The sequence below is a fragment of the Oncorhynchus mykiss genome, chromosome 14, assembly GCF_057628025.1.
Source record: "Oncorhynchus mykiss isolate SJ-2025 chromosome 14, ASM5762802v1, whole genome shotgun sequence".
Classification (NCBI taxonomy): Eukaryota; Metazoa; Chordata; class Actinopteri; order Salmoniformes; family Salmonidae; genus Oncorhynchus; species Oncorhynchus mykiss.
The window spans coordinates 30,615,001-30,628,891 of NC_143035.1; the positions used below are offsets into that span (position 1 = coordinate 30,615,001).

At 44.4% G+C, this 13,891-nt stretch overlaps 1 protein-coding gene across 2 annotated transcripts; it reads left to right on the plus strand.

The window, feature by feature from the left end:
• Nucleotides 1–6,635: 6,635 nt before the first annotated feature.
• Nucleotides 6,636–13,503, plus strand: LOC110489122 (beta-2 adrenergic receptor). 2 transcript variants are annotated; one of them, XR_005035977.2, is made up of 3 exons: nt 6,636–6,870; nt 7,660–9,079; nt 11,785–13,503. XR_005035977.2 is itself a non-coding variant. In XM_036943290.2 (2 exons), exon 2 carries the CDS (start codon nt 7,663–7,665, stop codon nt 8,968–8,970), a length of 1,308 nt encoding a protein of 435 aa, XP_036799185.2. In that variant the 5' UTR covers nt 6,638–6,870; nt 7,660–7,662; the 3' UTR covers nt 8,971–10,815. The 2 variants fall into 2 exon arrangements, 1 of the variants encoding a protein (XP_036799185.2); XM_036943290.2 differs by lacking the exon at nt 11,785–13,503 and having other exon boundaries at nt 6,638–6,870; nt 7,660–10,815.
• Nucleotides 13,504–13,891: the final 388 nt, after the last annotated feature.

The window sequence follows — 13,891 nt, forward strand, 5'->3', positions numbered from 1 at the left end:
CTGAATAGGGTTTACTCTGTTGCTCACCCATACTAGGTTCTAGGTAGGGTTTACTCTGTTGCTCACTCATAATAGGTTCTAAATAGGGTTTACTCTGTTGCTCACCCATAATAGGTTCTAGATAGGGGTTACACTATTTCTCAGCCACAATAGGTTCTAGATAGGTTTTACTCTGTTGCTCACTCATACTAGGTTCTAGATAGTGTTTACTCTGTTGCTCACCCATAATAGGTTCTAGATAGGGTTTACTCTGTTGTTCACCCATACTAGGTTCTAGATAGGGTTTACTCTGTTGCTCACCCATAATAGGTCTAGATAGGGATTTATCAGATGAGTTTATCCAGGAATCTTTGCATGTCTGAATGTTTTCACGAATCATATCAATCTTTTCCTTGTGGTCTTCATTTACAGAAGACCTCACAATGTGTAACATGGGAGTCGGGAAGCAAGTTCAGGGAGTATATATTTTATTAAACAAATGAACAAAACAAGAAACATGAACAACGCACAGAGAGGAAACTGAAACAGAAATATAAAGACCTGGGGAAGGTGACATATATAGGGAAGGTAATCGTGGAGGTGATGGAATCCAGGTGAGTGCCAGGTGAGACGCGCAGGTGCGCCTAACGATGGTGACAGGTGTGTGCCATAACGAGCAGCCTGGTGACCTAGAGGCCGGAGAGGGAGCACATGTAACAGTACCTCCTCCCCAACACGCGGCTCCAGCCGCAGGACGCCGACCAAAATGACAATCCCGGGGATCAGGAGTGGACCGGTCACCTCCGCTGAGGCTCGGGAGCATGGCGACCTAGAGAGCTGGAGAAGGAGCACGTAGCAAGCGTAGCCATATCAGAAAATGACTGCCGTCTGAACACACAAATCTGATTCGACAACTTGTAACGTGCTGTTTGGACAGTCAGTAGTCCAAAAACTGATTTGAGCATTGAGACCTGCAGTGTGAAACAAGGCTTTGGAGACATTCAAATGATGTAACTTGAATTGGAACTTAGTCCAACTGGAGTGTGTGTAGAGTGATTTACAATGATCATGTAGCTATTTTAGAAACAAGAAAGACATATTGACGTATTACAGTCAGACGCAAACTGAGACTAACCTCCACATATTTGTTTATGCAATGAACTCAAATAGGGTAATATTCAGACACTGAGTTTATACTGCAAGTTTCTAATCCAAGGATGTAAATATTTTCAATAGACGGGGTGTGAGGAACATCTAAAACAGATCACACGTTATTTGGTCCAAAGTTAACTTCCATTAAGGTCTTGTACTGTACAACTAAGACATGCAGCTTTATACAGACTTATCCCCCTATTGAAACAAGCTGGAATCCTGTGCTTTTCTACATGGAAAGAGAACAAACAGTGGAGTTGCTGGCAGTGTTGGCAGAGTGTTGCTAGTGGGAATAAAACCAATTTAATTAATGGTTACATCACCTTACAAACACTTTACACTTACCTGGGAGAATTAACTGCATTAGCCTGGCTATTAATACTACCTAGCAGGAAACAGTAAAGCCTTCTCAATATCACAGATTATAGCATCATATTTTCTTAAAATAGGAGTGTTTCATTAATTAAAAAAATAATTGGAAATGTCCAAAACGGAAAAACAAAACTGATTTGAGCATTAATTTAAGCCTGCAGTGTGAACGAGGCTTTCAAATGACGTAACTTAAAATGGAACAGATTTCATTAACTACCATGGTAACATAACCTTTACACTCACCTGGGAAAACTAACTCTTATGCACTGTCAAGACTTTACTTTCATTAATTTGATGACTCTTATATATCTAATCAACTGCCAATGTTTAATTGTTTTCTGATTAAATTAATAAATTAATAATGTAACAATTAACTCATTAGGAATTTGGGGCACCATGAGAGCGGTTGTTTAAAGAGTTACCATCTCCCCAATTAAACTCTAAAGGTCTTTACCTATCACATCCATAAAACAGACACCGTATTAATCATAACATTGTATCTTATCATCATTCTGAATAATTGTACCCTCCTTGCATCTACAAAAACCACAGCCTTACTTAAGATTCATTACTACACAAATTGGTTTAATTATTTATTTACTAGCTAACAAAATGGTAACAAAATATCAACATACACACTTAACACATTAGAAACAGGTGGACTGACACAATATGGTGGCTTGTTACATAAGAGATGGAGAGAGAGAGAGAGAGAGAGAGAGAGAGGGGGGGGGGAGTGGGGGGAGAGAGAAAACAGAGCTAATTAGAAAGCTATTTTGCCCTAAACAGAGGGAGAGAGAGAGAGAGAGTGTGGGGGGGGAGGGGGAGAGAGAGAGGGAGAGAGAGAGAGGGGGGAGAGAGAGAGTGGGGAGAGAAAACAGAGCAAACTAGAAAGTTGTTTTGCCCTAAACAGAGAGTACACAGTGGCAGATAACCTGACCACTGTGACTGACCCAAACTTAAGCAAAACTTTGACTATGTACAGACTCAGTGAGCATAGCCTTGCTATTGAGAAAGGCTGCCGTAGAGAGACGACAGGCTGTGTGCACACTGCCCAGAAAATTTGGTGGAAACTGAGCTGTATTTCCCAACCTCATGTCAAATGTATGACCATATTAGAGACACATATTTCCGATTTTGATAAACTTCCTCTGCACAACAGCAGAACCTGAGACAGAGCTGCATTTCCTGACAAAATGTAAAAAATATAAAACAATTAGAATGTCGTTATTACTATTGTCCAGTTGACAATTTTGATTCTCATTATTTTCATATTGTAAAAATCCAAAGTAAGCTTTGGCAATATGTACATTGTTACATCATGCCAATAAAGCAAATTGGAGAGAGAGAGAGAGAGAGACAATTAGGATCTGGCTAAAAATACTTGAATCAGTCATAGAGCCCATTGCCCTTTATGGTTGTGAGGTCTGGGGTCCGCTCACCAACCAAGATTTCACAAAATGGGACAAACACCAAATTGAGACTCTGCATGCAGAATTCTGCAAAAATATCCTCCGTGTACAACGTAGAACACCAAATAATGCATGCGGAGCAGAATTAGGCCGATACCCACTAATTATCAAAATCCAGAAAAGAGCCGTTAAATTCTACAACCACCTAAAAGGAAGCGATTCCCAAACCTTCCATAACAAAGCCATCACCTACAGAGAGATGAACCTGGAGAAGAGTCCCCTAATCAAGCTGGTCCTGGGGCTCTGTTCACAAACACAAACAGACCCCACAGAGCCCCAGGACAGCAGCACAATTAGACCCAACCAAATCATGAGAAAACAAAAAGATAATTACTTGACACATTGGAAAGAATTAACAAAAAAACAGAGCAAACTAGAATGCTATTTGGCCCTAAACAGAGAGTACACAGTGGCAGAATACCTGACCACTGTGACAGACCCAAACTTAAGGAAAGCTTTGACTATGTACAGACTCAGTGAGCACAGCCTTGCTATTGAGAAAGGCCGCCGTAGGCAGACATGGCTCTCAAGAGAAGACAAGGCTATGTGCTCACTGCCCACAAAATGAGGTGGAAACTGAGCTGCACTTCCTAACCTCCTGCCCAATGTATGGCCATATTAGAGAGACATATTTCCCTCAGATTACACAGATCCACACATTTTTTTACAACAAATCCAATTTTGATAAACTCCCATATCTACTGTGTGAAATACCACAGTGTGCCATCACAGCAGCAATATTTGTGACCTATTGCCACAAGAAAAGGGCAACCAGTGAAGAACAAACACCATTGTAAATACAACCCATACTTATTTATTTTCCCTTGTGTACTCTTAACCATTTGTACATCGTTGCAACACTGTATATATACGTAATATGACATTTGTAATGTGTTTATTGTTTTGAAACTTCTGTTTGTGTAATGTTTACTGTTAATTTTTATTGTTTATTTCACTTTTGTATATTATCTACCTCACTTGCTTTGGCAATGTTAACACATGTTTCCCATGCCAATAAAGCCCCTTGAATTGAATTGAATTGAATTGAGAGAGAGAGAGAGAGAGAGAGAGAGAGAGAGAGAGAGACAGTGAGAGAGAGAGAGAGACATAGATAGAGATAGTGAGACAGAGAGAGAGAGAAAGAGAGAGAGAGAGACAGTGAGAGAGACAGAGAGAGAGAGACAGAGAGAGAGAGAGAGAGGGAGAGAGAGAGAGAGAGAGGGAGAGACAGTGAGAGAGAGAGAGAGACATAGATAGAGATAGTGAGACAGAGAGAGAGAGAAAGAGAGAGAGAGAGACAGTGAGAGAGACAGAGAGAGAGAGACAGAGAGAGAGAGAGAGAGGGAGAGAGAGAGAGAGAGAGCGAGAGACAGTGAGAGAGACAGTGAGAGAGAGAGAGAGAGATAATGATTTGGTACTTTTAGAACCGCTCTCACAGTAGTCATATTATTTGCATACAAACTGCCTCCCGTTTGGAGTAGGAAATCATGAATGCATTAATGTGGAAATGCCTTGGTTTTTCATGTATTTATCCTAACCAGCCCTTCTTGGAAAGGGGGTTTGTTGTGCCTTTCCTCAGCATGCTTGTAAGCCTCTGATTGTCCTGAAGGCGTCCCCACCTATCTCACCGCTGCCGTCGCTCGGCATCTGGCGACCCGTGGTGAAGTCCAGAACAGAACTACAGAGCTCACTCTGCTTCCACTCGCTCTGGAAGATGACTCTTTGAAGATAAGCTGCCAGCCGTGTTGATGGTTCTCAGTGATGATGAGAGTGGTAGCATACGATAGTTTGAAGAGAGTAGTAGAATGTTCCCCCTTAAATTTGTTTTTCTATGTACTTTAATTAGGACAGCAAATCAGCCGTACCAGTGATTGTTCAAGAGGTGACGTTATTGTCTCGTTGTTGTGCTGAGAGTTCAGAGTTCAAACCACTTTGGACGTGAGCTACAGCTCAACGCCTCTCTGGTCTGATATGTTAATTCTTAACCCACCGTTTTATACAGTTTATTCAAAAGGGGTGGTTGGTAAGGCTGACACACTCTCTGACCTCACTCGAAGGGCGGTGACTACTCACTTGTACAAAGTTATAGAAATAATTTCCTTTTATAGTTTCTAAGGTCACATCCCTCTCTTAACAAAAACACTTTCATCAATTTTTCATATTTCATGCACAACGTAGAAGATGGAGATTTTGTACATTTAGTGGGTATACTATTCAAGTTACAGTATTTACCTTAATTACATTTTTAAAGACATCACAAAATAACAACTGAAATGACATAATTATTCATTAGATCGCCGCTGACCATTCTCCCGATTCTATGTTAGAAATATTGTTTCAGTATTCACTGTAGAACGTGTTAGAGTTTCAGCTGGAAAACGTCTGTGAAACAAAGGCACATTCCTGTGTGAACATTGGAGAGGGACGTTCTCTCCTTGATTTACAACAGGGTGTGAGCTGTCAACCCGCCACCAGTTCCCTCCCCCCCCCCCCCCCCTCTGTAGAGAGGGTCTGGTTGAAGTCATCCATTCGGATCCTCACAGGACAGTCATGACAGTATGTAACGTACTGCATTAGCCTGCCCATGAACACTGCCCAGTAGGAAACAGCTTTCTCAATGCCACAAATTATGGCATCGTATTTTATTGAAATAGGAGCAATAGAATAAATTAAAAAATGAAAACGTGTTCAGTGTATAATCCTGAATGAATCATGAATAATGATGAGTGTCGAAAGTTACAGACGCACAAATATCATACCCCCGAGAGATGCTAACCTCTCACCAATACCATAACAGGGGAGGTTAGATTATTTTGTGGAGGGGTATGATATTTGTGTGTCTGTAACTTTCTCAGTCATCATTATTCACGATTCATTCAGGATTATCTATGATCATGGTAGCATCCACATTAATATTGTATTTAGAAACATATTCTATCGTTATTTACAAGTAAAGTGACTCCAAAATGACAGAATACAATATTTACAATTAATTTCTATAATCACAAAATAAACACAGCCAAAACAAACAGCAAATGCATCCACCAAATGTATAGAGTCACAAGCTTCATGTAGTGATTGTGTGCTATGAATATGAGACCAAATACTTAACATTTGACTACTTTAATACATGTATAAGGGAATTTTTCCCAAACCTTTGGTCCCCTAAAATGGGGGGACTATGTACCAAAAGTGCTATAATTTCTAAACAGTTCACCTGAAAATACTGTAACCTCAGTCATTGTATCATTGCTGGAGTATAGAGGCAAAACAACAGTTAGAAAGTAGTTAGAAAGTACAGCTAGGTTTCTTCATTCTGTGGGCAGTGACCGCCCACATGTGCTCCTCTTGAGAGCCAGGTCTGCCTACGGCAGCCTTTCTCAATAGCAAGGCTATGCTCCCAGAGTCTTCTGTAGGTTTCGGAATCACTTTCCTTTAGGTGGTTGTGGATTTTAACAGCACTCTTCTGGATGTTTATAATTAGTCGGCATAGTCCATATTCTGCTATGCATGCATTATTTTCTCCCTCCCTCTCTCACTCTCTCTCTGTTCAAACTCACCTCACTGCAGCCTTCAGCTCTCCGGTCAGGCTAGGCATCTGATTGGCTGAGGCCATGCTATGATGTCATCGCTGAATCTTATAAGGGCTCTGACTGACAGCCTGGGAGCGACATTGGCAGAAACACTGCACGGCAAGCTGACTGTGTGGGGGAGAGAGTGAGACACAGTAATAAGAGAGAGAGACAGAGACAGAGAGAGCCAGTGAAATAGTGAAATAGAGGGGGGGCTGACAGAATAATGTGGGAAACTATACACTGAGGAACTACCCAAACCTGAAGAATACTTTTATGACAACGTTTATGGGAGACCAGGACAGGGACTCCAACCTGTGGAGGTTTGTACATGTAGTGTTTGTTTGTTTGTTTTTGTCTGCTGTTGTCATGGGAGTTATTTCCTTCAAGTTACCCATTGTTTTAGCCTGTTTAACATGTTCTTAGCACCTCACGCTATTTCTCGCTCACTTGCTTTCTCTCTCTCTCTCTCTCTCTGTCTCTCTCTCTCTCTCTCTCTCTCTCTCACTCTCTCTCTCACTCTCTCGCTCTCTCTCTCGCTCTCTCGCTCTCTCTCACTTTCTCACTCTCTCACACTCATTCACTCACTGCCTCTGTTTTCTTCCTCACCTCTCTCTGTCTTTCGCTCTCTCGATGTGCATTCGCTCACTTGCTTTCTCTCTCTCTCTCTCTCTCTCTCTCGCTCTCTCTCTCGCTCTCTCGCTCTCTCTCACTTTCTCACTCTCTCACACTCTCATTCACTCACTGCCTCTGTTTTCTTCCTCATCTCTCTCTGTCTTTCGCTCTCTTGATGTGCATTCACTCACTTGCTCTCTCTCTCTCTCTCTCTCTCTCTCTCTCTCTCTATTTCTCTCTCTCTCTCTCTCTCTCTCTCTCTCTCTCTCTCTCTCTCTCTATCTTCTCTCTCTCTCTCTCTCTCTCTCTCTCTCTCTCTCTCTCTCTCTCTCTCTCTCTCTCTATTTCTCTCTCTCTCTCCTCTCTCTCTCTCTCTCTCTCTCTCTCTCTCTCTCTCTCTCTATCTTTCTCTCTTTATCTCTCTCTCTCTCTCTCTCTCTCTCTCTCTCTCTCTCTCTCTCCTTCTCTCTTTCTCTCTCTCCATCTCCTACCTCTAGACCATGGGCAGCCCCACCCCCCCTGTGCCTTCCCTCAACGTCACCGAGTCAGCCAACACATCATGGGCCGGGGCGGCTGGTGGGGAGCCAGGTTACAGCGAGGTGGAAATGGTCCTCCTAGGCATGTTGATGTCACTGTTGGTCGTAGGCATCGTGTTCGGCAACATCCTGGTCATCATAGCCATCTACCGGTTCCAGAGACTGCAGAACATCACCAACTGCTTCATCACCTCTCTGGCCTGTGCCGACCTGGTCATGGGTCTCATCGTGGTGCCGTTCGGAGCCTGCTACATCATCTTCAACACCTGGCACTTTGGCAGCTTCTGGTGTGAGTTCTGGACCGCCACTGACGTGTTGTGCGTGACGGCCAGCATCGAGACGCTCTGCGTGATAGCGCTGGACCGTTACCTGGCCATAACCTCTCCTTTCCGCTACCAGTCTCTGCTGACCAAGTGTAAGGCACGCGTGGTGGTCCTGCTGGTGTGGGTGATCGCTGGACTCATCTCCTTCTTACCCATCCACATGAAGTGGTGGATCAGTGACGACGCGGAGGCCAAGGCCTGCATCCAGAACAGCAACTGCTGTGACTTCAACACCAACACAGCCTACGCCATCACCTCCTCCATCATCTCCTTCTACATCCCCTTAGTCGTCATGGTGTTTGTCTACAGCCGCGTGTTCCAGGAGGCCAAGCAGCAACTACGCAAGATTGACCGCAGCGAGGGGCGCTTCCACGCCCATAACAACAACATGGCAGGAGGAGGAGGAGGAGGAGGAGGAGGAGGAGGGGTGGAGAGTAACAACGAGAGCCGAGGAGTTGGAGGAGGCTTCAGGAAGACCAAGTTCTGCCTGCGGGAACACAAGGCCCTGAAGACCCTCGGGATCATCATGGGGATCTTCACACTGTGCTGGCTACCCTTCTTCGTCCTCAACGTGGTGGTAGCCATCTGGAAGGTAGGGGACATCGGACTCGCCTTCAGGATACTCAACTGGATAGGTTACGCCAACTCCGCATTCAACCCCTTGATCTACTGCAGGAGCCCTGAGTTCAGGTATGCATTCAAGGAGATCCTGTGCATCAAGAAGGTCCGGTTCCCCAACATAGGGCCTACTAATGGATACGTGTACAGCGGACACAGCTGGCAGAGTGAGCAGCAGGGAGCTCGGAGTAAAGGGAGCTCGGAGGACAGGGAGGACAGTGACCCAGCTGCAGACGGGTGCTCGGGGCGGGGAGAGGCCGGTGGGTGTGGAGCTGCAGACAGAACGGACCCGAACGGGAACTGCAGTAAAGGGTTAACGACTGTACTTTAACCCCTCATATTTGATCTCTGGAACAGACAGACATATTTAATTGCCATCGGCCATTGTCACTTCACCAAGTCACTGAGATAAGACTGGATGGATGGATAGAGTGTGAATGGTGAGTGGATAACATGGATGGGACTTGTTAGATTCAGGTCAGGAGAGGAATTTGGTTATTTTTTACCAGTAGGTTTGATAAGTAGATCATTATGTTTTGATGTGTTCATTTAGAGAGAGCTCATGTAGATTGTTCCATCTACCTCACCGTCTCAATTGAGATATCTTTATTTTCATATCATGTTTTATCTATTTCTGTCACATTGATTCACTAAACACAGAAACCAGGCTGGCTCATAACTCCTTAGAGGGTGGACAACACAACATTCACAACCATCACAAATGGGTTCGATTCCCGCTGGGGCCACTCATAAGTGAAATGTATGAACATTTGATAAAAGTGTCTGCTGAATGGCATATATTAGAGAGAGAGAGAGAGAGAGAGAGAGAGAGAGAGAGAGAGAGAGAGAGAGAGAGAGAGAGAGAGAGAGAGAGAGAGAGACACACCTTTACTCCTGAGAGACATGGACCATGCTCCATTTGTTTTTACATTAACCATTTTCTTGAGTTTCACACAAGATATAAACATTTTTCAACATCAGCGGAATTCATGCAGATAAAAACACAGCGCAGAAAATTACAAAAAAAAAAGAGTTCTGTTCTGCTCATAATTCCTCTGGCTTCGTGAGATACGAGAATGACCCAGGGGAATGGTGACAGGTGTGGTAGAACCCGTCTCTCTCTCCCCTGCCGAAACCTCCCTTCTCAAAACCTCACTCCTCAAAACCTCACTCCTCAAAACCTCACTCCTCAAAACCTCACTCCTCAAAATCTCGCTTCTCAAAACCTCACTCCTCAAACCTACCTTCTCAAAATCTCTCTTCTCAAAACCTCCCTTCTCAAAACCTCCCTTTTCAAAGTCTCACTCCTCAAAGCCTCCCTTCTCAAAACCTCACTCCTCAAAACCTCCCTTCTCAGTCTCCCTTCTCAAACATGCTGGCAGTATTCTCTTCAGAAAACATTGCTTCCTTCTCTCCACATTAATATTTATTGCTAGTTAATTAAGGAGGAGTTTTCAGATATTATCGGAGGTTTTACATTCGTAGAATATTTACAATAGCTTTGATGTATAGAGTTGGGGAAACGAACACCTGAAACGGGTGCCTGTTGAGAAACAGAATTGTCTTGTGCTGTGCGATTCCTTTTGATAAGTTAATGATATGAGTCACAAATATGGTTGTTGTTTGTTGTTGTTGCAAAATAGTGGTTGTAAGTTGTGACTTTAGTGAGTTCAATAACTTTTCAAAGCCTGTGTGATTTTGGCACCACAGTCTTGAGGTTGGAGTACCTCTAGGCATCACCATATGCCTTATCTCTGGTGTACAATATATCTTTATGTGTAGAGTTGGACACACAAGGCTTTTGCGTTCATTGACATGATGATAATCGCTGCTGAGCCACACTTTCCCTAGCCTTATTTATCTGACCCCAGAGTCACAACAGCCCTTCCGTCACCTCTCGTCAACTATCTGCTCTATCTTTACCCTTCTTCACAGAAGACCATTTCCTCTCCCAGGTCTCCCGGTGTTGCTAGCAGAAGTCAGTGGTTAGTCTGTGGTTTGTTGACTGAATCTGTCGTTGTCGTTCTGGGAAGTAGCCTGGTTTACTGAGAGCAGAGTCAGTAGTTTCCTCAGTGATCGGAGGGTAGGGTACAGACTGACTCCATGGAATAACAAACAGTCTGTGGAACCAGGCCAGAGATAACAGTGTCCCTGTCTCCTGCCCTAGAGGTGCTGCTTACAGGACCTAGGCAGGCTAAGTGAATATGAATGAGACAACAGGTGGACTGAGATGAGATTGAGATGTTTCTGATCAGGATGTGATTGCTGGTGGGTCTTTGGATCTCAGTGAAGTTTTCCAGAGTTTTTCCAAAGTAAACGGAAGTCTGGATCGTTCAGGAAATCTGACTAGACACTGACCTGGTTCTTCAGATGTTGATGACGTCTGATTCGCTAAGTTTCTCTCTCTTTCTATCTTTCTTCTCTCTCTGTATCTCTCTCTTCTCTCTCTGTATTCAATTCAAGGGGCTTTATTGGCATGGGAAACATGTGTTAACATTGCCAAAGGAAGTGAGGTAGATAATACATAAAGTGAATATATAAAGTGAAATAAACAATCAAAATTAACAGTAAACATTACACATACAGAAGTATCTCTCTCTGTATCTCTCTCTTCTTTCTCTGTCTCTCTCTTCTCTCTCTGTATCTCTCTCTTCTCTCTCTGTATCTCTCTCCTCTCTGTATCTCTCTCTTCTTTCTCTGTATCTCTCTCTTCTCTCTCTGTATCTCTCTCTTCTCTCTGTATCTCTCTCTTCTCTCTGTATCTCTCTCTTCTCTCTCTGTATCTCTCTCTTCTCTCTGTATCTCTCTCTTCTCCCTGTATCTTTCTCTTCTCTCTCTGTATCTCTCTCTTCTCTCTCTGTATCTCTCTCTTCTTTCTCTGTATCTCTCTCTCCCTGTCTTTTATCTCCTCTCCCATTTCTCTTTCTCTTTTTCTCTCTCTCTTTCTCTCTCACTCTCGCTCTCTCTCCCTCTCCCTCTCTCTCTCTCTCCCTCTCTCTCTCTCTCTCCCTCTTTCTCTCTCTCTCTCCCTCTCTCTCTCTCTCTCTCTCTCTCTCTCTCTCTCTCTCCCTTTTTCTCTCTCTCCCTCTCTCTCTCTCCCTCTCTCTCCCTCTCTCTCGCTCCCTCTCTGGTCTTTTTTATCCAGGAAATTCCTGTGTTGTTGCAGAGCTGAGCCCTGTCCAGGCCGATAAACAGGGGATAAATCCATTATCTCCGCTGTTTAGCCGGGGAATCAGAAGACTCCCTCCCTTCTAAACAACAGCTGCAGGCAAGGAGCGATCTCAAGATTGGGATGTTTAACGTTCCCCCAGTCTGCCAGACAGTTAGCAGGAAGAACAAGTCTCTAATGGCACATCTATTCCCCACACTCCTCAAGTGTTGGTGGCTGTGTCCTAAATGATACCTGAGTTTACTCACCATAAGGGAAGTACTTTTGACCTGTGCCATACTGTATGGTGTGTGTTCACTATCGGCTTCTGTCAACAGTACTGCATAATATAGTGCATATAGGGGTATGAGTCAGCCACTTGAAGAGAGGCAAAACAACATTTATCAGAGGTGTTGTTTTGGATGTAACACCCCTTCCTCTGACCAGCCAGGCAGCTCTATGATCTACAGCTTGATCACACTGCAGATGCGAAAGGAGAGAGTAGGCAAATTTTAGCAGAGGCGTTGTTTTTGACATAACCCAGACCACTTCCCCTAGCTGTTTAAGACATAACCCCGACCACTTGCCCTAGCTGTTTAAGACATAACCCCAACCACTTCCCCTAGCTGTTTAAGACATAACCCCGACCACTTCCCCTAGCTGTTTAAGACATAACCCCGACCACTTCCCCTAGCTGTTTAAGACATAACCCCAACCACCTCCCCTAGCTGTTTAAGACATAACCCCGACCACCTCCCCTAGCTGTTTAAGACATAACCCCGACCACTTCCCCTAGCTGTTTAAGACATAACCCCGACCACCTCCCCTAGCTGTTTAAGACATAACCCCAACCACTTCCCCTAGCTGTTTAAGACATAACCCCGACCACTTCCCCTAGCTGTTTAAGACATAACCCCGACCACTTCCCCTAGCTGTTTAAGACATAACCCCAACCACCTCCCCTAGCTGTTTAAGACATAACCCCGACCACCTCCCCTAGCTGTTTAAGACATAACCCCGACCACTTCCCCTAGCTGTTTAAGACATAACCCCGACCACTTCCCCTAGCTGTTTAAGACATAACCCCAACCACCTCCCCTAGCTGTTTAAGACATAACCCCAACCACTTCCCCTAGCTGTTTAAGACATAACCACAACCACCTCCCCTAGCTGTTTAAGACATAACCCCAACCACCTCCCCTAGCTGTTTAAGACATAACCCCAACCACCTCCCCTAGCTGTTTTTCACATAACCCCAACCACTTCCCCTAGCTGTTTAAGACATAACCCCGACCACTTCCCCTAGCTGTTTAAGACATAACCCCAACCACCTCCCCTAGCTGTTTAAGACATAACCCCAACCACCTCCCCTAGCTGTTTAAGACATAACCCCAACCACCTCCCCTAGCTGTTTAAGACATAACCCCAACCACCTCCCCTAGCTGTTTAAGACATAACCCCAACCACCTCCCCTAGCTGTTTAAGACATAACCCCAACCACCTCCCCTAGCTGTTTAAGACATAACCCCAACCATTTCCCCTAGCTGTTTAAGACATAACCCCAACCACTTCCCCTAGCTGTTTTTCACATAGCCCCGACCACTTCCCCTAGCTGTTTAAGACATAACCCCAACCACCTCCCCTAGCTGTTTAAGACATAACCCCAACCACCTCCCCTAGCTGTTTTTCACATAACCCCAACCACCTCCCCTAGCTGTTTAAGACATAACCCCAACCACTTACCCTAGCTGTTTAAGACATAACCCCAACCACCTCCCCTAGCTGTTTAAGACATAACCCCAACCACCTCCCCTAGCTGTTTAAGACATAACCCCGACCACCTCCCCTAGCTGTTTAAGACATAACCCCAACCATTTCCCCTAGCTGTTTTTCACATAGCCCCGACCACTTCCCCTAGCTGTTTTTCACATAGCCCCGACCACTTCCCCTAGCTGTAAACAGTCTTGTGATCAACAGTGTGCTATGACAATAGTATAACCACGCTAAATGTAGCTACTGTTGGCCAGGCTGTTTTCTACCTGTCTAAAACAGTTTTAGTGGCCTGTGTGTTGTGGCTTTGCGTCTCAAGTGTTGTCAACGGATG